General features: G+C 36.5%; 2 protein-coding genes across 2 annotated transcripts; one reads left to right on the top strand and one right to left on the bottom strand.

Annotated features, from left to right (window-relative positions):
• Window positions 1-7155: 7155 nt before the first annotated feature.
• LOC148198358 (protein RNA-directed DNA methylation 3-like) lies at window positions 7156-13012 on the bottom strand. Its single transcript, XM_088091837.1, has 4 exons — window positions 12661-13012; window positions 12290-12448; window positions 12111-12194; window positions 7156-7470 (listed from the first exon to the last, which is right to left on the bottom strand). Exons 1-4 carry the CDS (start codon window positions 12709-12711, stop codon window positions 7375-7377), a joined length of 390 nt encoding a protein of 129 aa, XP_087947963.1. The 5' UTR covers window positions 12712-13012; the 3' UTR covers window positions 7156-7374.
• On the top strand, window positions 9289-11574 carry LOC148198359 (uncharacterized). Its single transcript, XM_088115088.1, has 3 exons — window positions 9289-9699; window positions 10121-10286; window positions 11188-11574. The coding sequence occupies exons 1-3, from the start codon at window positions 9619-9621 to the stop codon at window positions 11283-11285; spliced, it is 345 nt and encodes a 114-aa protein (XP_087971214.1). The 5' UTR covers window positions 9289-9618; the 3' UTR covers window positions 11286-11574.
• Window positions 13013-23546: the final 10534 nt, after the last annotated feature.

Genomic DNA, 23546 nt, shown 5'->3' with positions numbered 1-23546 from the left:
TCCAACAGAAGCAGCAAAGAAATAGGTCCAGCACATTGAGGAAGGGGCAGCCACCGAGACGTGACGCTATTCTCAATTGAGAAAAGAGCAGCACGTTACGGAAAGTATGCTAGGGCCTGGAATGGATTGGACTTGGAGAGCTGGAAGGGTTACGTCCACAATGAGTGTCCAGCATTGAAGTGAAAGGTGTGCTGTCATGGTCCACATTGGACAATTAGTTTTTGCATTTAAGGAAGCAACTGCTGATTCACTTAAGCTTGGGAGGTGTCACGACCTCATTCCAGCAGCATCCATCATTCCAACATTGCAGCACTGATAACAGTTGAAAAACTGTTATTTTCATGCTTAAAGTTGATACTAAAAGCAACCTTTAGACTTAGAAACTAGCTTGAAATCATGCCTTTTGTTTATATTTTTAGAAATAAGAGAGCTGGACAGGTTTATGCTTGATTTAAGTGTTCTTGTGCAGGTTTTGAGGTGAATTTGGTGAAAGAAGTGAAGAATAAGAGAGAGGACATTCGAAAAGACAAGAAAGAGTGCAAAAAGGAGAAGTCGAAGGCACCGCTCAGCGGCAAACTACCGCTGAGCGGCACTCAAGAGGTGACATTGGAACCGCTGAGGGGCAAAATGGCCGCTGAGGGGAAGAAAGAAGACGCGCAATCACCGCTGAGCGGTAAATACCGCTGAGCGGCACTTTTTGGGCTTGGACTTTTGTAATCTTTTGTAACTCTAGATTAGTATATAAGGGCTTGCACGTCCTATAGTTAGCATCTTTGGCAGAAACGAGGCAAACACTCTCTCTTTCACCCCTTTGAAGGAGGATCTTGGATGCTCAGGCTACCTCTTCACCTTTATTGGGTTTATTCTTTCATACTTTCATTGTAATTCATCTAGGTTCACCATGAATATGGTGAACTAAACCTTGTATGCTTGTTGGGGAGTCAAAGTAATCTCTTGAAGCTCTCATATATGGATTTGTTGAGTACATCTTTGAATTAAGACATATGCTTTCTTTCATCATTAGTTAGGGTTTTTCCTCTTTGCTCAATGCTTGCATTGTTTAACTCATTCTAATGCATGATTATTGGTTTTGTTGATACGGACACGTACGGGGAAATCTAGATCCGGGGAATTTCTCCCAATATTATACTGACAATATTATATTGGTTGCCTTTAAGCTCCTGCACTCATGAACTAATCATTAGGAATGCTAGGAATTGTATGAACTATATGATTAGGGAGAAGCCATCTAGAATGGTACATTAGAGAGTGGCATTAACAATGATGATTTGAATGTTGAATTCCTAAAATATATGAGAGTGGATGAGATGAAATTGACCCCCAACAACATATTCATTCATATATTTCCTTGAAAGTGTTTATCTTTTGTCTTTGTCATTGATCAATTCATGCATACATATTTAATTTTCGTCTTTGCATATTAAACTTCAATTATTGTGTTCTTAAGTCTTAGCTAATCAACAAATCACATAACTAAACTAGGCCGTGAGTCCTTTGGGAGAACGATACTTGGTCTTACCAAGTTTATTACTTGAAACGATTCGGTCATACTTGCCGATTGTGAAACAAGTTTGTGACATCATATTTTGGTGCTTACAAATTTGTCCATCAAGTTTTTGGCGCCGTTGCCGGGGATTCTTGGTTTAACTGGTTAATTTGTGTGATTATTGATTATCTTTGACTTATTTTTTTTATTTTTTTTATTTTTTTTTAAATTTCGAATTTTTTTTTTATTTTTTTATTTTTTTTATTTTTCTGTTTATATTTTTCAGTTTGTATTTTATTTGATTTGATTTTATTTTTCTGTTTTCTGTTTTCTGTTTTTCTGTTTTCTGTTTTTATTTTTTGTTTTTTATTTTTCGGTTTTTATTTGATTTTATTTTATTTGATTAGATTAGATTTTATATAATAGGTGCTGGAATGGAACACAGTGATAAAGAAAGAGCTCCAGCCGCCACACTTGCTTAGTTGTCTTTTTGGTTGGGAACATTTTCATTTTGGAAGAAAGAAATTAAAAGGGTGAATGTTGTTACGGTGGAATGAAGAAGCTTCACTTTAATTTGATGTTGTTGAATACCGATTGCCATTTTCATTTTGTTCGGTTCATGCATTTTTTTTATTGAATTTTTTAGTCTATCAATTAATGAGCAATTGCAGAAGCGTTGATTAATGAAGAGTTGATTTTATTTGAAGTAGCTCCAACAGTGTGCACGGTGATGATAAAATTGGAGAGGCCCACACGGTTTGTTTTATTTTCTTTCTTCACGCGTGGATCAAGGATGAATTTTATAGTCTACATGTTACAACACTTTCATCATTTAATGCATTCAAATGTTTTAAAATCAATTCTACTTATTCAGCAAATTAGTTTACTATTTAACTTGTTCTCTTTGTGTCATTTCCGTGATGAATTATTTTCAATGTTTAGCTTACTCGTTGCATTTTAATAGCTTCCATTGCGTTTGGATATTTACCTATAGTAGTATTCACTTTAATGTTTTCTTTTATTTCAATGTTTTTAATTATGTTTGGTTTTATTTAATTTCCATTTTAATTTAAGTTCATCCGCAACCAAAAACACTACCAAACCCCCCCACTACGTGTTTGTCCTAAGACCCTAACCACATTTGGTCCTTGAGAGACGACCTAGGAGTCACTTCCTAGCACTGTACTGCATTCTTTATTTGCACAACAAATTTGATGGGCCGCGACAACCCGCATCAGTATGTTCGATTGTGGTTAAATGAAAGACAAAGTTAATTTGTGTGACATTGTGATAGCAGAGTGAAAAAGACACCAACACCTCACTATACACCTTTCAGTTGAGTGATACACTTTTGAGTGCTTGAGTGAAACACTTTCCTTGGTGAGGAATAGTTCTTTGAATTTCTGATTACATCTTTGCTTGGTTGATTGATCATTCTTAAGGATAGAATCTGTTGAAGTATATGAGCATCACTTTGATCAAGGCCATGTTTTCTTCTCCCATATAAGCCAATGCCAATATGTGAACCCAATAAAGAACAATGTTGTTCTACCCTTTGAACCTTGAGCCTAAATATGAAAAACCCTTTTGAAATTTGTGCCTTGAGTTGAGTAGAGTGTGTTTATGTGGTAATGGAAAATGGTTCAAGTTTGGGTTGTGGGAAACTGGAAAGAACTTTGTGAAAATCTTTAAAGAGCATTGAGCAAAAGAAAAAGTAAAAGAAAAAGAAAAGAGAAGAAAAGAGAAGAAAAGAAAGAAAAGAAAGAACAGAAAGGAAAAGGTTAAGCTCAATGCAAGTAAAGTTGAGAATGAGTTCAAGATTGGTTTCTCACATAAAAGGATAAAGAGAGATTAATGTTATATCATGAAGTAACTTGTTCACTCTCTTAACTCAAGGAATTTTGTTGTCTTGAAAAACCAATTTTCTTCTTAGCCCGGCTATGTTACAAGCCTAGAAAAAGTCCTTGTGATGATAACTTGTTTATGAGTGTGTTCGATGTATTTAAATGAAAGGCAAAGTTGATTCATGTGACATTGTGATTGTAGAGTGTAAGAGTTGCACCTCACTATACACCTTTGAGTTAGAGTGAAACACTATCCTGGGTGAGAAATTGTTCCATGAATTTTATGATAACATTCTTGCTTAGTTGCTAATTGTTAATGAAGTTCGCATTTGTTGTGTATGTTTTGAGTATGTGAGCACCATAGTTGAGCTTGATTGGTTAAAGCATTGTTATATCTTGACTGATCTTTCTATGAGGAGCAGACATGAATGATTTACTTGTCCTAGAGAACAAAAAAATGTTTTTTTTTGTGTACTAGACCATTGTAGTTTCAAGTTTGGGGTTGTGATAACGGTTGATTTCACCGTTATTTTGGACTCAATTTGGATAATAAATGAACCCTTTTTGACTTAGAAACTTGCTTGTTCTCTTGGTTTGAGCTTATTTGTGTGAATAAGAGAGTTGAGGTTATACTTGAGGATTTTATCACTAAATCCCCTTGATTTTGTAGGAAATTGGGATAAATTGGAAGAGGAGTTAAAATGTCAAGAAGTTGGAACCCAAAATGAACAGAAAGAACACCAGAAGAGAAGGCTACAGAAGGTCGCAGGACGCTTGGGTGCCCTTTTCTGGGGCCCTTAGCGTAGGGGTCTCGCACCCACGCCTGGGTTCCCTTTTCTTGGCCCTCAGCACATGGGTCTTGCAACTACGCCTGAGCACCCTTTCTGGGACGCTGAGCGCCAATCTTCGAGTACCGTTTCACGCTTGGGCGCCCTTCAAGGGGGCTGAGCGCACTTCTCTCACAAGCTCGCCTGGCCCATGATCCAATTCAGCTGTATATGAGAACTTGCACGTCCTAAAGGGGGTATCTTTTGACAGAAGGGACGCAAATTCAGACTTTTTCGGCTCTCCGAAGGCAAAATTGGATGCGGAAGCTCTCCTTTTCGATTTTTAGGGTTATCTTTCATTCTCATTCCATTGTACACATAGTTTCTCCATGACAAGGGGGAACTAAATTCATTTATTGTTGGGGAAGATGTAACCTCTAAACTCTCATGTATTTGAATTAATTCTAATTTATATATGCTTCTTTCATTAATTGTTAGAGTTATTCTCCTATGTTCTATGCTTGTTATGTTTAACTCATTCATGGCATGATTTTTTGATTTCCTTGTTCTTGACAAATAACTAGAAACCTAGAACTAGGGAATTTCTCCTAAGGGAACTATTGCCTAGACATAGGGATAAAACGCTTGGTTGTCTTAAGCTTCCATTCGTAATGCAAAAGTAATTATTAGGGATGCAAGACATTGTGGTCTAGTAATTAAGGATAAGATTCTTTCGTCGAGACATCGGGTTGTAAGTAATGTAGAAAGTGACATTGACAATTAATAAACAAGAAGAATTTTTATATACATGAGAGTGATTAGGTGAAATCTAAACCTCAACAACTTCTTCATCTCATAATACCGACATCATCATTCACTTTTTGTGTTTCTCTTCAATTGATAAAAATTGCATTCATATTTACTTTCTTGTTTTTACATTTAAAAACCCTAAATTGTTCGTCAAAGTCTTAATTAGTTAAGTAATTACATGACTGTTTAGTTCAGTGAGTCTCTTGGGAAACGATACTTGGTCTTACCATTTATTATTACTTGATACGATTTAGTACACTTGCCGAGGTCTTAATAGTTCACTTCTGATATTTTGATCTAAAGCTTATGGATGCATGTAAAGTAGCTCATTTGCAAATAATAAAGTAGATTATGCATGCAGTAGATATGTCTTTTTTTATTAGTTTTGTTGTTTACGTTGAACATTTAATATCATTTAATGCTTGCTCAGAACAACAAAGTGCTTTTTGATTTCCTATCATTGAGGTAGAATTTCACAATTGAGGTAGCTAATGGTATCAGTTAAACAAAGTAAATGCTTCTTGTGATTTTGCTTTTCAGGTAGACAACATTTAGCATTGTTTGTGTGTTCTTTGGTCTTTTAAGTTTTAGTCTTTTAGGTTGTCTTTTTAATGACATCGACTTGAGATTGTTTTGTTTTCCCGAGAGTTAAACTAAATACCCTTTAGGTATGATAAATTTTACGCATTTAGCTTCAACTCTGTTAGACTTTTTTACTTTATAGTTGTTTAACATTGCGTTTGAGTGTTTTGACTTAGTTGTTTTTTTGTTTCCTAAAATCCTAAGTGTTTTCCTAAGGTTTTTTGTGTTTGGGATTCTGGTTCTAAGTCTTATGTTTTCATCCTATGTTGTTTTTAGATTATTATTCGTTTAATGTTAATTATTTAACTTTAAAACATGAGGGTGTTTAGGCACATAGATGATTTTCTCTTAACAAAGACAAATAGAAACGAGCAAGACATCTAGAAAAGTCGAATCGAGATAAAAAGACATCAAGGAAATCCGAATTGAAGCAGAGAAATATCGGGACAACAACAATCAGGACAAAGATTGAAGCTAAGTCAAAAGAGTAGTTATATGTAATAACTATTATAGAACTTGGAATCAATAAGAATATTTTGCAGTTCATGAGTAGTTGATAACAGTTGAAAAACTGTTATTTTTATACTTAATTTTGACATCAAAAACAACCTTTATGACTTAGAAACTAGCTTGGAATCATGCTTTTGCTTATGTTTTGGAAATAAGAGAGTTGGATGGGTTTTATGCTTGGTTTTTCTTGTTTTTGCAGGTTTTAAGATGAATTGAATGAAAGAAGTGAAGTAGCCAGAAGTTGGACTCAGAAAAAGAAGAAAAAGTGCACAAAAGAAGAGCTGCAAGTACCGCTCAACGCCACTTTTACCCCTGAGCAGCACTCTGAAGTCCCGTAGTCAACGTTGAGGGGCAAAACTACAGCTGAGCGTCAAAATAGAAGAATCACATTTATCGGTGAGCGCCACTTTATTGGGCCTTGGGCCAATTTTCTGTAATTTTTAGGAAGCTATATAAGGTTTTAGCCGAATTAGGGTTAATATCTTTGGACAGAACGAAGCAAAATCAAACTTTCTTCACCCCTTGGAGGAGGATTTGGGATGCTCAAGCTCTATTCTTCACCTTCTAGGGTTTTATCTTTCATTCTCTCATTATTTTTCATCTAGTTTCACCATGATTATGGTGAACTAAACCTTCATTATTGTTGGGGAACTGATGTAATCCTTTGAAACTCTCATGTATTGAATTGGTTCTTTAATCTATATGTTTTCTTTCATTAATTGTTAGGGTTTTTCTTCTATACTCTATGCATGCTTTGTTTAACTCATTCAATTGCATGATCATTGATGTTATTTGTATGCACTACAAAAAAGAAGGGCATTACCGAAGGCCAGAAGCCCTCGGAAACAGCCCAAAACCGTCGGTAAAAGGTAATTACCGAAGGCTTATCGATGGCCAAAGAGCCCTCGGTAAATCCCTTGTCGCTAACATTTACCGAGGGCCTTTGCCCTTCGGTAATTACCGAGGGCCAAAAGCCTTCGGTAATTACCGAGGGCCAAAAGCCTTCGGTAATTACCGAGGGCCAAAAGCCTTCGGTAATTACCGAAGGGCTAAAGCCTTCGGTAATTTTCGAAGGGCGAATTTTCTGCTGTCTAGTAACCAATTATGGTGCAGATCCTAAAACAGCAAATCCTAATTTACATATGTTTTCACGAAAGAAAAGAACTCAACTATTCACGAAAGAAAAGATACCTACAATATAAATCAAGAATATAAATCAAGAACTACTCCTAAGCCTAATACTGGAAAGTACAGCAAAGTGGAAATTAAAGGAACAAAAACAAACTTATCCAGATGCATAACAAAAACTATCCTAACAAAAACAAACTTATCCAGATGCATAACAAAAACAAACTTATCTAGGGGCTGGTACAACAACCTTTTGGCAACTATAACCTCCACCCTGTACACGAGAGAAGAGATGCATCAACAATCTGCTCACTCTGTGGCTCTGTTTGGGTTACAAGTACATTAAAGAGGAAAAAAAATAGGAAAAATAGAAATAAATAAAATAGAAGAATATTTTGTTTGAACAGATAGAAATAAGGTAAAAGTAAAAATAATTCTTGTTTGAATGAATGTAAGTGTAAGGAAAAGATAAATAAATATGTTTAATTAAAAATTAAGTTTAAATAAAAAGTAATACTTTAACATTAGTTCTTGAGACAATAAATACATTACCAGCAGATATATCATATATACAACAACTAAAACAAAACAAGCATAATTAAAGTTAATTAATTAATTGCCCAAAAAAATGGGTAGCAAATCACTACAAGAAATATTAAAATTATATACGGATTATTATATACGGATTTAAATCCGTATATAATTTAAATATTTTATACGGATATTACATACGGATTGTAAAATAAAATTATATACAGATATTATATACGGATTTTCCGTATATAAATTCCATACATAAACTTGGCGCGTGGCGGCGGGAAAATTTCATAAGGATATATCCCCTGGAATTCCATTACCTGTATGTAAGTAGAATGAAGTATATTATATACGGATTTCAAAAATAATTTTTAAAAAAACGTACTTTTATTAATTAGAAGCTGAAACCTATCATTCACTCTTTGTTATCCCTCTCGAACCGTCGAGCTACTCTCTCTCTCTCTGAAAACCTCGAGCTATCTCTCTCCTCGAACCCTCGGGTCCTTTCTCTCTCGAACCCTGGAGCTCTCGCCGTCCCTCTCTCGAGCCGTCTTCGCTCTCCCTGTCCCTCTCTCCAGCCCTCTTCACAGTCCCTGTCCGTCGTGCTCTGCTTCTGTGTCCTCTCTCTCTGTCAAAGTGTCCGTCGTGTTCCGGCGTTCACCAAGCAATCTCCTTGTTCGTCGGGTGTCGTAGTTGGATGCTGAAGGAGTATCTTCATCTGGTAAGTAAACCCTAATCCTAATGCTTAGTAATCGATGAAATCGTTAATCGCGAACCCTAATCTTTTTCGTTGTTTGTCTTATTTGGCACATTTGTGGTTGGTCTCGCAAGCCGTGGTTGGAGTGTCAATCTTTTCAAAATATTTGTCCCTTTGTCTGATGTGAATATACCATCCTCTTTTATGTGTGGTTTAATTATTAGGACCTTGAAAGATTAATGTGGTTTCTACAACATCATTTTGATGTACTTATCCATTAAGCTTTATAGGACACTTTCTTGCCCATTTTGATGGCTACTCCTTTGTAACATCAGTTTTTCCTTTTCTTGTCTGTCCATATTGATAATTTCTTAACCAAGATTTTCACTTGACCATGGTAATATATGGTTCATTTCTCCTTGGTGAATAAATGACTTCCGTTTCATGTGAACATTTTACAACTTGAAAATCCATTTTTTTTAATTTTAATCTATATATTTTATGTTATGCTTGGATTAGCTATGTCTTGCTATTATTGATGAACTCAGCTTGATCTGTTTAATTTTGCTAGGAAGAGGGTTGGAGGATTGAAATTAGAAGAGTTACCAGGCTTGGAGGCACTAAAGATCCCGGGTATACTTTTAACTGTTTTTCTCTTTAAATTTCATTTAGCATGAGCATTACCCCTTACCCCCACCATTTGTTTCTTCTTTTGGAGTGTTGGAATCGGGGTTGGGGAGACAGATATAATTTGTAAATTTTTTATTTTGATGTAATTGTGGTCTATGTATCCTACTGTTTTTTTGTATTAAAGATAGGGATCCCTTGAATCGGTACATGGAGAATATTGCTCTAAATGGAGCTCAATAGGAAGAAATGACTATTAATGTCTCTTGATGATGCCCTTGTTTATTAGTTCCAAATGGGGCTTCACTTTAGAAAATTGGTGTCAAGTAACTCCAAAGTTTTGATTTCATCGTTATTTGGCCTTTATGGTCTTGCTATTATTAGCTCATTTTTACTGCTACTATTACAAGAAGGCCAGCATATCATCTTTATAGAATGTTGCTCAATGGACGAGTAATTTGATTCCATTTGGAAGTGGATGGTACTTAAAGTAGTGTAATAGTTCTTTTAACACAATTTCTGTGAGGAACTTTGTACTTTTTCCCTCTTTGACTTATTATGTAATTTTTTAGCTCATACCCTGTTATTAAATTCTGTTGTCAGAAAGGGATGCTTGTTTTTGATGCTGCTCAGTTTGATGGGATTCTTAAAAAGATTATTGAGTTCAATAATGCATTACAATCTGACCAGGTAGATATGGTAGATGTTTTATTTTTCTTTGGTTATTAATTTGTTATAGATACAGTTAAAATCATATACTTTTGGCCAAAGGAACTTCAAAGTTGCCATGTTCAGGATTGGGGAATGTTTTAATCTTCCATGTCTGCTTTACCCATGATCATTTCGAACTCCAATGTGCTTGTTGATGATGATAACTTAAACTGCCTTTTGATTAAAGACTTGAAATCTGAAGTTTATGATGTCCTTTAATACGGACTTACACATGATTTCCAACTACCTATGAGAAACTCTGCATATGAACTATGTATAAGAATTAATAACAATAAAGCTGCACATTTTAGCAAGTGGGCTTCAACTTTTACGGAGCATACATGAATTCAAAAATAAAGTGTGCTGTGTAAATTGGTTATATTTTTTGAATCTCATGCAGGAAAAGCAGAACTTGTCTTTGACTGAGCTCCATGTTTCCATACTGGGTGCCATTGTTAAAATTTTGAAAGATACTTCACATTATCATTCTAGTAAATTTGCAGACTCTGATATAGACTTGTTACTGAATCTGCTTCGATCATGGCCTATTGCAATGATATTTCCTGGTTAGTTATTGTCTCTTGTTTTGCTCCTTTTTGTTGTACTTCAAGAAACTTTTGTTGCTAATTTGAGAAAATCATTGGAATTTCTTTTTTTTTCAATTTTTTGTCCTCATTTATAGTTTATGAGTACTGATGTTACTGCATAATGAGTTATACTGAAACTAATATTCCTACTCTGTATTTTGTATTATCAAATCTTATACTACACTTCATTGTTTTTATTTTGATGTGAAGAGACGAGAATGAAGGCTGGGAGTGTTGATTCAAATGCTACATAAATATTTTATTGTATTAGTTGGTTAAAATTTTGTTTAATATATATTTGTATAGTGTGGATGCAGGGCATATATATTTATTGTATGGGATGTTAGTCTTGATTGATATATTGTTATATATATTACATTTATTACGTTATATATTATATAGCAAGCTAAGATAAGTTTTCATTTCAAATTTTGGGTGTAAAATATTATAATATATATATATATATATATATATATATATATATATATATATATATATATATTAGATGGTTTGTAATAAACTTTTTCCTTTGGGATTATTAGTATATTATATTAAAAGTATTAACTGGATTGCTGCAAAATTAATTATATTTGGATGTATGAACGTGTGAATGTACCAAGAGGTTTGAACTAATATTATGCACCATACCTTGTGATTTTAGTATAATCTTGTTGCAAATTTGGATTCAATTGTTATTAATTAGTTGACTTCTTTTTCATAATATTTTAGATAAAAACTCTTAAGAAAAGAAAATAAGAAAAAAGTCTTCCTCGCAAAAAGTGACAATAAATTTCTATTAATTTAATGAGTTAAGTGTAGAATCTTTTAATTAATTTTTTAAAAGTATTAATTGTATTTCTTTTTTTCCTTATTATTGTAGGTCGGGGCAAAGTGATGGTATTGGAGCAGTTTGCTTTGACAACTATTGACACGGTGATAGCTTTTTACCCTATAACATTTCACATTATGCGAAATTGAGCAATGGACTAGACATCATGTTTGGAAAAGAATAGCGCAAGGCGACATCTTTTTCTATCTAGAGAAGATATTGTAGTTGTTGTAAACATCTTTCTCTGCCTTTAGACTTTGATATTTTACCATTTTGGACAGATTTTTTATTTATTCATTCAAGTATAGGATCCTTATATATTTTCTTGTACAACTTTTTTACTTTTGCATTGTCTTTTCTTGGATATAGAAACCATTTAGCTCGAAACTTATGTCTTATTTTTGATAAATGTTGAAAGTTTTCAGTGAATTATATCTTTTATTAAATAGTTATAAATGTTTATCTATATTAGATGATTTTTGGCAATTTGTTAGTTATGTTGACTTTTATCAGCTATTGAAACTCATAACTATTAAATGCAGAATCACCTATTTTTTTTTATAAAATCATAAATTATATACGGATTTTTCCGTATATAATTATATACGGATTTTCCATATATAATTATATACGGATTTTATATACGGATTTTCCGTATATAATTATATACGGATTTTATATACGGATTTTCCGTATATAATTATATACAGATTTTATATACGGATTTTTCGTATGTAAATTATATACGGATTTTTCTGTATGTAAATTATATACGGATTTTTCCGTATGTAAATTATATACGGATATATCCGTATATACCTTACCTACGCTTCTTTTATATACGGATTTTTGTCCGTATATAATCCGTATGTAATATCATTTTATATACGGATTTTGGAGGTTATATACGGATTTTGACCGTATGTAACTGTGATTTTTCTTGTAGTGAATCAAGTGGACACAGGTCTCCTTACAAATTTGGCAGCCAAAGCTTGCAGATCAATTCTTGGAATGAGCTTAACTGTAACCTTTTTCCTGGTATTATTTACAGCCACCACCTACAAAAACCATAATTAATAGAAGGAACGATGCATTCCACAAGTTGAATAGCAAAAATAAAACAAAAAACATTATTTTTGCAATCATGCAGTACCTGTGCTAAATCCCCTTTGTAATTACCACCTTTTATTCGAGCCCACGGACCCTCAGAAATTTCAGGGGTTCTATTTCTAACAGAAAAAAGATGATAGACCTCACTATTTGGTACTAGAGCTACTCGAGTAACATAGATTCCGGGAATCCCTTGACATGCCTGAAACCATAAATTAATAACAAATGTGAACATAATAAGCCCATGGTAGAAATGTTTCACCTGAAAACTAGCAATATAGTGCTAGAAAAAATTTCAGCCACATTAGTCTGCAAATTCCTACTCAAAGAATAGAAAACCTGCCGAGACCGCAATTTAAAACCATGCCAAGCAATAAAATTAAACCAAACAAAAATACCAAGTACTGAGATCACCTCATTTATATCACACTGCCTTTCAGCCTCAATGTATACAAAACCTTTCATATGATCTACGGCAAAAGCAGATTTTATCTTCAAGACAGTACCCAAAGACCCATATACATGTAAAATCAACACTTAAACAAAGCACTTCATCCAAAATTAAGAAAAAAAAACAAGACCCAGTGGCGATTTGCAATGCAACTTGTTTCATTTTCTTGGCCATAATACAATTTTATACCGTAGTTTTCCCACTTGAAGAACCACTCCAATTAAAGCCAAAACAGAAATATACCTTTTACCTACTTCTCCTACCTAAAGTTTCCATATACACATACTAACATGCAGCACTATAGAACCATAAAAAATATCACCAGAAATAGTTGAGTAACGAACCTGGAGGAAGTGATTGCTTCAACTTATCAGCCTTCTCAGAGTCAAACACACAGAGGGTGTACAGGTACTTGGAGCACCGAACCTTGAACTTTACCACATCTTTGCTCCTCTTGATTTTCACAAAGCGTGCATCCTTCCTCCTCGCAGTGAGGAGGAAGTCTTTAATCTCATGAATCTGCTTCGGCTGCACAAAACAAAGAAATTTATCACTAAATAATAGAAGAAAACAGAAATAATTACCTGAGTAGAGGCATGTGGAGAATGAATTGCCCGATCTAAAGCTGCAAGTGGACAAAGACCTAGCCAAGCCAAAGATTCCGACGATGCTGAGAACAAGGCCGCGATAGCGGCGCATCCCACGGCAGAGAGGCTAGACGGAGCCGAGCCAGCTGGAGGCGGAGAGCGCGTGGCGGGAGACGAGGTCCGTGCGGCGGGAGACGAGGTGCGTGCGGCGGAGGAGGCCGAGGAAGAGTGCCATGACGGTGTCTTCGATCTCCTCGACGCGCGAGGTTTCGACGTGGACGAGGCGCAGGCCGAGGTCAGCGGAAAGGGCGGAGTCGACGGCGTGGTCGCCGGAGTCGACGGCGTGGTCGCCAGAGCCGAGACAGAGGATGAGGTGGTAGGAACGGAGGCGGCGCTGGGCGGCTGATGAGAGGGTCGCACCTCCCAACAAAAGTTGTGCATAGAATAATGCAGTACAGTACTAGGAAGTGACTCCTAGGTCGTCTCTCAAGGACCAAATGTGGTTCGAGTCTTAGGTCAAACACGTAGTGGGGGGTTTTGAAAAAGTTTGTGAATGCAATTAAATTAAATTAAACTGAAAGTTAAATAAAATCGTAACCAGAATTGAAAGCATTAAAGTGCATGAAAACATTAAACTGAACAGTGCAACAGATAAATATCCAGCCACAATTCAAACTATAAAAATGCACGATTAAACTAAAACATTAAATACACAATGTTGTCATCTATCCCATCAAATCACCTCTTCATTCTCAACCAATTTGGTGCAGCAACGTGCTAATCATTCCAGCCCCATTCAATGAAAATTAAAATCTTACTTTCACATACAATAAAACAACGTTCACTTTTCCAAAAGAAAGCAAATGCCAAAAATGAATTTTTCTCCCCTGGATGTGACATTGATGAATTGAAACTTCAACCAAAAGAAGTGTATGAAACCAAATGGAACCAAATGAAAAGGCAAAGATTAAATTCAGCAAAATGAAATAAACTTGGATTTCTCACGCTAGTGTAACATCTCCTACGAATCACCATGCTTTACTTAAAGAAAGAAAGAAAAACACCGTGCGTGCATTTCTCAAGGAAAGAAAAAAAAAATGCATCCTAAAGCTAATAAATAAATTGCATCCTAAATCTAGTAAATGAAATGCCTAATAAATGAAGTGCTAAGTATGTCTTTTTTCAAGACACCTCATCACGTGAAAAGTATAGGAAAAAGGACACATGAAAATTAATGATGAACATAAAAATAAAACGTGAATGATGATTCATAGCAAACAACTTCAACCGGTGGCACATTGAATGCTTTTGGTATTTCAACAATTGGAATATAAAATTCATTCTCATCCAAACATCAATACAATAAAAGAAAACCCTTTCGGGGGCTACTCCCTCCTGATGTGCCAACTCCCCTTTCTTCAAAGTGAAAGCAAAGATTCAAAAAAACAATTCATCACCGTGTGCTTTTTCTTTCCAGCCGTGCTTCCAAAAATCTTGGACGCTTGAGTGCACCGTTTCAGCAAAATCAATCCCGCTTCCTCCACCAACGTATCATCAGCCATAACCTTCCATTCTCTTTCAAAAACAATGTTCCAACCAAAGAAAAGTTCAAAAAACCAAAAGCCTAACCGAGAGAGTCCCCCGTAAAAATGGCAAGTGGCGGCTCTCCTTAAACCTGCAGGACGTGTGTCTACTCAAGGGCCGTGTGTTGCCCTCCTTCCAAACTGCTACGGCCTCTGGACCTGGTTCACGTTGCTGCTTCTTGAATGCACCCCCCAATTTCGCTGGACCACCCCACGCTGCTGCAAACGTGGCTGCCCCTTGCTGGATGCCACCTCCTAAGTGTGGGCCGTGTGCTTCAATTCCCGTGGAGACCTAGTTCCGTGTGTGTTCTTCTCTTCTTGCTGGATCAAGGCCGTAAGTGCCTCTTCCCAAATGAATCCAGCTTCTATGTGCACCCCTTGCTGCCAGCGTGTGGGCTGTGACACTTCCAAGAAAACGTGGCAGCACCTCCAATTCATTTTCTCGGCTGGACCATGTGCTTCTATGTGGGCCCTTCCATTTTGCTTCTTAAAATTCAAGAATTAAAGGACTTGGTTAAGAGTGTTGGGAGGTCTTAGCATCATCCAATGATCAATTCCAGCCACCACAATTACTAAACAACAAGCAAACAATGCAACAGATTAGAAATCACTCAAACAGCAAGCATTGGAATGACATAGGGGAGTAAAACAAATACTGGGAACAACACAGAACGAATTTGAACAAAATAAAAACTATACGTGAAAATAGACATCCATACGAAACTATGAAAAAAATTGCATGGAAAACGGATAAGAATTGAACTCAAACGAAGACACACAAGTTGACACAACATTCACGCGGCAGCCAGCGAAAATAAAAATGGCTAAGATGCATTGGCTCAATTTCCATTTCTCATTTAGCCTTCAAATGTCCCAAATTGTATCTCCAAATTTTCCTTGTAAAATAATTAGCTCAGATAATTCAAATTAGTTAAAATAAGAATTTCCGATCAAATTTAGCACAATTAGGAAAAATAGGATAATAATGTACATTCAAGCACAATTCCTTGACTAAATCCGGTACAATAAACTAAGTGAAATCAATAAAATATTGATTCATCAAAATAGACCACACTTAGTCTTTTGCACTCCTGGGCAAAATCAAGACGCAGATCAGGGAATAGTTGAGAGGACATTCATGGAAATGACACAACTCAGCAAACACAGAACAAAGACTAACAATGACAGAAACAGAATTACACAGTTCTCAAGGAATCTAGACCAAGAAAGGAAGTAGACAATATCCAACACAGAATCGATCAGAGAAAGCAGATACTCATGAAATCATCCAAGCAATTCAAGACATGGAAAAATGATCAATCAGCTCAAGAGGTGAATCAAAAGTAACAAAACCTCACAGATGCACTATCAGTGTTTCTCTCAAGTGTATAAGGTAAAGAATTTCAACTCAATGCACTCAAGAAAGCAAACAACAACAAACTTGGCAAGCCTCTAATATCATCACTCAAAACATATGCATGTTCAAATCAAAAGGTCTTTTATGGATGTAATGGGGCCAAGGACATGGGAGGATAACATATGGATGAGAAGCTGTAAACCAAAAGAAATAGAGGAGCAGTGGGGAACAAGTGTAAACACATTCAAACACACCCACAACCTCTAATTCCATCCTCTTCTTGACTCCATTATTCACAATTATTCACATTTTTTTTTCACTATTTTTCGGCTCTCTTTTTTTTTTTTTTTTTTTTTTTTTTTTTTTTTTATCCTGTCTCTTTTCTTTTCTCTATTCAGCACATAATTTCAAGAGACAAGATACACCACATATTTACAAAAACACGATAAGAAGATGAACCAACTAGCCAACTCATCAGAATCCCCAAGGAGACCACACTTGTTCCCAAAACACTTCCAAAGCTCCAAAATTCCCTAAGGTTAAGGTAATCATGGTTTTTCACTTAGGGCCAGTGTATGAGCTTCAAAACAAAGAAATGAGGAAAGTATAGGCTCAAAAAAAAGTTTTCAAAGAATCAGAGCAAGGTAAGCTTATTTGGCTAGAGAGGCTCAAAAACAAAACTGCCTTTATCACTTCCAAACATGCATATCAATCAAGAGTTATCAACAAGAGTCAAGCCAAGGCATATGTGCAAGCAATCAAGAGACATATCACACACAAGAAAGAACATAAAGTGGCTCAAATTCTCACACAGGGCATTTGTGTCACAATTAATTCAACTCTCAAAAATCATAATCATCTTCCAAGCAGAGAAAAGCAAGGATTTCAAACAAATCAGAGTATCAATGAAGTGAAAGACACATCTACAACCTAATCAAAGTCCAGAAATCAAGAGAAACATGTAAAACTGTCCACAAGACACGACAAAAATAACCTAGAAAAGAAAAAAAATTTAACCAAGAAAACAAAAACTAACAAAGAAAAATCAGAATCTCCCCCAATAGACCACACTTAAACTACACAGTGTCCTCAATGTGTCATAAGCATAAGATCAGAAGTCATAACAGTCAACAGATCATGGACAAGTGCAATAAAAGTAGGGAAAGGGGGAGAAGAGAGAAAGAAAACTCCCCTGATCATGGTGGCAGTTGCCAATTTTGGACTTGCAGGGGGATGTCTTCCGCCATTGGATCCAGCTAGGAAGTTTTGAGGAAGAATTGCTTCATCCTCCAGATTTGATCTAGCAGGGAGATATCATCCACAGCTGGATCTAAGAAGCAGAGATTGTCGATGAGCAGGTTCAGCTGGTGCCTATTGATCTTGAAGCTTTTGTCAGTGTTAGCACCTTTATTTTCCACTGTGGGTGCATGTTGGTCAAATTCATGTGTACCTCCTGCAACATGGTTAGTGCAATGTGGCTCCAAAGAAATGGCATGCAGAGGTATAACACCCAATCCCAATTTATCAGACTGAACCTCAGATACATCCTCAGAACATGAATCAATTTCAAAATCACAAGCAATATCAACTGCAGACTCAGATTCATGTTTAATTCATGGAGAATAAACATTCGGATGCGACAGCAAAAATTGGTTCTCATCATGCATAGAGGGGAAATTAAAATCAGACTCAACAACAATATAATCATCAGTATACCTCTGAACCACATAATCATCAACATAATCAAATTGAGGTATGCTTACCTCCTCTTCCTTGAAGATTGCAAAAGTGTGGGAAGATGAAGGTGGTCTACCTGGTTCAGGGTTACTGCTTATTTCTGCCTGCTCCTCAAAATACTCATCACTCTCCTCAGGTGCAAGAGTAGGGACATAGTATGATGGGAAAGTAGATGGCACAATAGTAAGTTCATGACTCTTCTCCCCATCTTCTATGTTGATGCCACTATCATCATCATCTGGAATCTGAACAGTCTGAAATGGTAACTCTGAATCTTGAGACTGTTCCTCAGTGAGTTGAGTGGCCATCTGCCCTATCTGATCAGTCATACTCTGAATGGCAGCTCCTATTTCTTGCTGGAACTGCATGTTCTCTTGCCGAAACTGAAGGTTCTGCATGGTCATCTGCTCCAACAACTCCTTCAATGTAGGCTCAGAAGTAGAAGGCTGAGGAGCTATTTCGGCAGGAGCACTATACTGCTGACTCTCGTATTGCTGGACTGGTGGAGGCATAAAAGTACTCTGGAATGGTGGTTCTTGATATTGATGCTGTGGAGCATCATACCATCCCAAGGTAGGGTCATTCCATCCAAGACCGTTGCTGTAAGCATATTGCACAGGGGAAAATTTGCTCAGAAACTGATGCTCAAGATATCCCCAATCGGTAATGGATCTCAGAGGAAGAGAGTCTTTCCAATCCTTAGCTGCTCCTTGTAATGAATGCGGAAATGCGTTCAAGAAAATGTAATCAAGAGGGACATCTGGAGGCTTCATTGAAGAGCACATGATGTGGAGCTCCTCCAAATGTCTGTGTGGGCATTCTCCTGCAAAACCATGAAACTTAGGCAGCAAATGTATCAGTCCAGGGGTGAGATCGCAATGAAGATCATCCTCCTTAAGTGAAACCGGCTCACAAAGAGCACTCTCAGAAATTAAAGGATGAGTCATATTGTTCTCAACATAGAAATCAGCAGAATATGAATTACAATCAGAGTAACATGCAGAAGGAGAATCATAATCAGAGGCACTAGCAAAACAAGCAGTATTCACGAAATCAGAATAGGTAGACATGGAAAAAGAAAAATACTACAAATTACGAAATAAATAAAACACAACACATTTATACATGCAAACACGCACACACAAAACAGAACATCACATCACATCACATCACAACACAACACAAGACAAAACACAACACACACAAACACAACAAAAAGACCTAAGACTGAACCGTTGGTCCCCGGCAACGGCGCCATTTTGATGAGAGGGTCGCACCTCCCAACAAAAGTTGTGCATAGAATAATGCAGTACAGTACTAGGAAGTGACTCCTAGGTCGTCTCTCAAGGACCAAATGTGGTTCGAGTCTTAGGTCAAACACGTAGTGGGGGGTTTTGAAAAAGTTTGTGAATGCAATTAAATTAAATTAAACTGAAAGTTAAATAAAATCGTAACCAGAATTGAAAGCATTAAAGTGCATGAAAACATTAAACTGAACAGTGCAACAGATAAATATCCAGCCACAATTCAAACTATAAAAATGCACGATTAAACTAAAACATTAAATACACAATGTTGTCATCTATCCCATCAAATCACCTCTTCATTCTCAACCAATTTGGTGCAGCAACGTGCTAATCATTCCAGCCCCATTCAATGAAAATTAAAATCTTACTTTCACATACAATAAAACAACGTTCACTTTTCCAAAAGAAAGCAAATGCCAAAAATGAATTTTTCTCCCCTGGATGTGACATTGATGAATTGAAACTTCAACCAAAAGAAGTGTATGAAACCAAATGGAACCAAATGAAAAGGCAAAGATTAAATTCAGCAAAATGAAATAAACTTGGATTTCTCACGCTAGTGTAACATCTCCTACGAATCACCATGCTTTACTTAAAGAAAGAAAGAAAAACACCGTGCGTGCATTTCTCAAGGAAAGAAAAAAAAAATGCATCCTAAAGCTAATAAATAAATTGCATCCTAAATCTAGTAAATGAAATGCCTAATAAATGAAGTGCTAAGTATGTCTTTTTTCAAGACACCTCATCACGTGAAAAGTATAGGAAAAAGGACACATGAAAATTAATGATGAACATAAAAATAAAACGTGAATGATGATTCATAGCAAACAACTTCAACCGGTGGCACATTGAATGCTTTTGGTATTTCAACAATTGGAATATAAAATTCATTCTCATCCAAACATCAATACAATAAAAGAAAACCCTTTCGGGGGCTACTCCCTCCTGATGTGCCAACTCCCCTTTCTTCAAAGTGAAAGCAAAGATTCAAAAAAACAATTCATCACCGTGTGCTTTTTCTTTCCAGCCGTGCTTCCAAAAATCTTGGACGCTTGAGTGCACCGTTTCAGCAAAATCAATCCCGCTTCCTCCACCAACGTATCATCAGCCATAACCTTCCATTCTCTTTCAAAAACAATGTTCCAACCAAAGAAAAGTTCAAAAAACCAAAAGCCTAACCGAGAGAGTCCCCCGTAAAAATGGCAAGTGGCGGCTCTCCTTAAACCTGCAGGACGTGTGTCTACTCAAGGGCCGTGTGTTGCCCTCCTTCCAAACTGCTACGGCCTCTGGACCTGGTTCACGTTGCTGCTTCTTGAATGCACCCCCCAATTTCGCTGGACCACCCCACGCTGCTGCAAACGTGGCTGCCCCTTGCTGGATGCCACCTCCTAAGTGTGGGCCGTGTGCTTCAATTCCCGTGGAGACCTAGTTCCGTGTGTGTTCTTCTCTTCTTGCTGGATCAAGGCCGTAAGTGCCTCTTCCCAAATGAATCCAGCTTCTATGTGCACCCCTTGCTGCCAGCGTGTGGGCTGTGACACTTCCAAGAAAACGTGGCAGCACCTCCAATTCATTTTCTCGGCTGGACCATGTGCTTCTATGTGGGCCCTTCCATTTTGCTTCTTAAAATTCAAGAATTAAAGGACTTGGTTAAGAGTGTTGGGAGGTCTTAGCATCATCCAATGATCAATTCCAGCCACCACAATTACTAAACAACAAGCAAACAATGCAGCAGATTAGAAATCACTCAAACAGCAAGCATTGGAATGACATAGGGGAGTAAAAAAAATACTGGGAACAACACAGAACGAATTTGAACAAAATAAAAACTATACGTGAAAATAGACATCCATACGAAACTATGAAAAAAAATTGCATGGAAAACGGATAAGAATTGAACTCAAACGAAGACACACAAGTTGACACAACATTCACGCGGCAGCCAGCGAAAATAAAAATGGCTAAGATGCATTGGCTCAATTTCCATTTCTCATTTAGCCTTCAAATGTCCCAAATTGTATCTCCAAATTTTCCTTGTAAAATAATTAGCTCAGATAATTCAAATTAGTTAAAATAAGAATTTCCGATCAAATTTAGCACAATTAGGAAAAATAGGATAATACTGTACATTCAAGCACAATTCCTTGACTAAATCCGGTACAATAAACTAAGTGAAATCAATAAAATATTGATTCATCAGCGGCGCGCGGGAGGTAGGCGAGGGAGTGCAGGAGGACCGCGGCGGCAGACTCGATCTTGCCTTCTGAGAGGATTAAAGGTCGACTGTTGCTTGCTGTTTGGGTGGAGAAGTTGTAACGAAGAGGGAGAATGGGATACCCAAATTCTAATTTCATAAAGTCGAACCTTGTACCGACGGCTATATTCCTTGGGTAAAATCATTACACCAGTACCGAAGGTTAAAGTCCTTCGGTAATCACTGCACCAATACTGACGATCAAAAGCCTTCGGTAAATCAATTTTACCGAAGGCCCAAAGGCCTTCGAAAATACACCTTCGGTAATTAATCACTTTCTTGTAGTGATGGACACATATAAGTAAATCTAGAACTGAAGAAATTCTCCCAAGAGTAATATTGCCTAAACATAGGGATAGGAGGATGGGTTGCCTCTAAGCTTCTATGCGAATGTAATGCATGAATAATTGCTAGGTAGACAAGACATTGTAAACTAGTGATTAGGAGTAGGCTTTCTTCACCGAGACATAGGTTTTAAGGTAAATTCGAAAGTGGCATTAACATTAAAGAAGAAAGATGAATTCTTGAATATATGAGAGTGGATAGGATGAATCGGAAGCCCCCACAACATAATCTTTGATATTTTACATCAATGACTTTTGCTTCTTTCGATCCAATTGATCAACACATGCATTCATATTTACTTTTCAGTATTTGCATCTAAACCTACAAGATTTCGTTTACAAGTCTAATTTAATCAACATATCATATAACTGTATAGGCTATGAGTCCTTTGGGAAATGATACTTGGTCTTAGCATTTTATTATTACTTGCTACGAGAAGCCGAAGTCACCGCTGAGCGGCAGTTTACCGCTGAGCGGCACTCAGGAAGTCACGGGAGGTCCGCTGAGGGGCAAAATGGCCGTTGAGGGGAAGAAACGACTCATGCACTTACCGCTGAGCGGCACTTTTATGGGCTTGGACTTAATTTTCTGTAATTTACGAATAATATATAAGCTTTAGGGTTTCCTAGGGTTAGGTATCTTTGGCTGGAACGAAGAAAACACTCTCTCTTCCACCCCTTTGAAGGAGGATCTGGGATGCTGAGGCTTCCTCTTCACCTTTTTAGGGTTTTATCTTTCATTCTTTCATTGTTATTCATCTAGGTTCACCATGAATATGGTGAACTAAACTCTGTATGTTTGTTGGGGAATCAATGTAATCTTTTGAAGCTCTCATATATGGAATTTGTTTTTACATCTTTTATTTAAGATCTATGCTTTCTTTCATCATTAGTTAGGGTTTTTCCTCTTTGCTTAATGCTTGCATTGTTTAACTCATTCGATGCATGATTATTGGTTTTGTCGATACGGGCACGTACGGGGAAGTCTAGATCCGGGGAATTTCTCCCAATATTATATTGGTTGTCGTTAAGCTCCTGCACTTATGAACTAATTATTAGGAATGCTAGGAATTGTATGAACTCGTGATTAGGGAGAAGCCTTCTTGAAAGGTACTTTAGAGAGTGGCATTAACAATGATGATTTGAATGTTGAATTCCTAAAATATATGAGAGTGGATAAGATGAAATTGACCCCCAACAACATATTCATACATATATTTCATTGAAAGTGTTTATCTTTTGCTTTTTGCCATTGATCAAAACTTCATGCATACATATTTAATTTTCGTCTTTTGCATATAAAAATCCAAATATTTCGTCTTTTAGTCTTAGCTAATCAATAAACCACACAACTAAACTAGGCCGTGAGTCCTTTGGGAAGAACGATACTTGGTCTTACCAAGTTTATTACTTGAACGATTCGGTCATACTTGCCGATTGAAAAACAAGTTTGTGACATCATATTTTGGTGTTCATAAATTTGTCCATCAAGTTTTTGGCGCCGTTGCCGGGGACTCGTGGTTTAACTGGTTAATTTGTGTGATTATTGACTATCTTTGACTTTAATTTTGAATTTCTGTTTTTATTTTTTTGTTTTTATTTTATTTTATTTTACTTTTTGTTTTATTTTGTTTTATTTTATTTTATTTTATTTTCTGTTTTTATTTTTTCTGTTTTCTGTTT

Source organism: Vigna umbellata, chromosome 5, assembly GCF_029865625.1.
Source record: "Vigna umbellata cultivar VRB3 chromosome 5, Vumbellata_1.0, whole genome shotgun sequence".
NCBI lineage: Eukaryota > Viridiplantae > Streptophyta > Magnoliopsida > Fabales > Fabaceae > Vigna > Vigna umbellata.
Note: the sequence above shows the minus strand (reverse complement) of the source record. Positions and strands in the feature narration are given on the sequence as shown.

Bases quoted from the DNA above. Each gene is read 5' to 3' on its own strand.
- LOC148198359 (XM_088115088.1), top strand. From the start codon at position 9,619: ATGCTTGTTTTTGATGCTGCTCAGTTTGATGGGATTCTTAAAAAGATT. The intron at 9,700-10,120 runs GTAGATATGGTA...AATCTCATGCAG, and splicing joins ATGCATTACAATCTGACCAG to GAAAAGCAGAACTTGTCTTT. The intron at 10,287-11,187 runs GTTAGTTATTGT...TTATTATTGTAG, and splicing joins TATTGCAATGATATTTCCTG to GTCGGGGCAAAGTGATGGTA.
- LOC148198358 (XM_088091837.1), bottom strand. From the start codon at position 12,711: ATGAAAGGTTTTGTATACATTGAGGCTGAAAGGCAGTGTGATATAAAT. The intron at 12,449-12,660 runs GTGATCTCAGTA...TTATGGTTTCAG, and splicing joins GGCAGTGTGATATAAATGAG to GCATGTCAAGGGATTCCCGG. The intron at 7,471-12,110 runs GTAAGGAGACCT...TAACCCAAACAG, and splicing joins AAGCTTTGGCTGCCAAATTT to AGCCACAGAGTGAGCAGATT.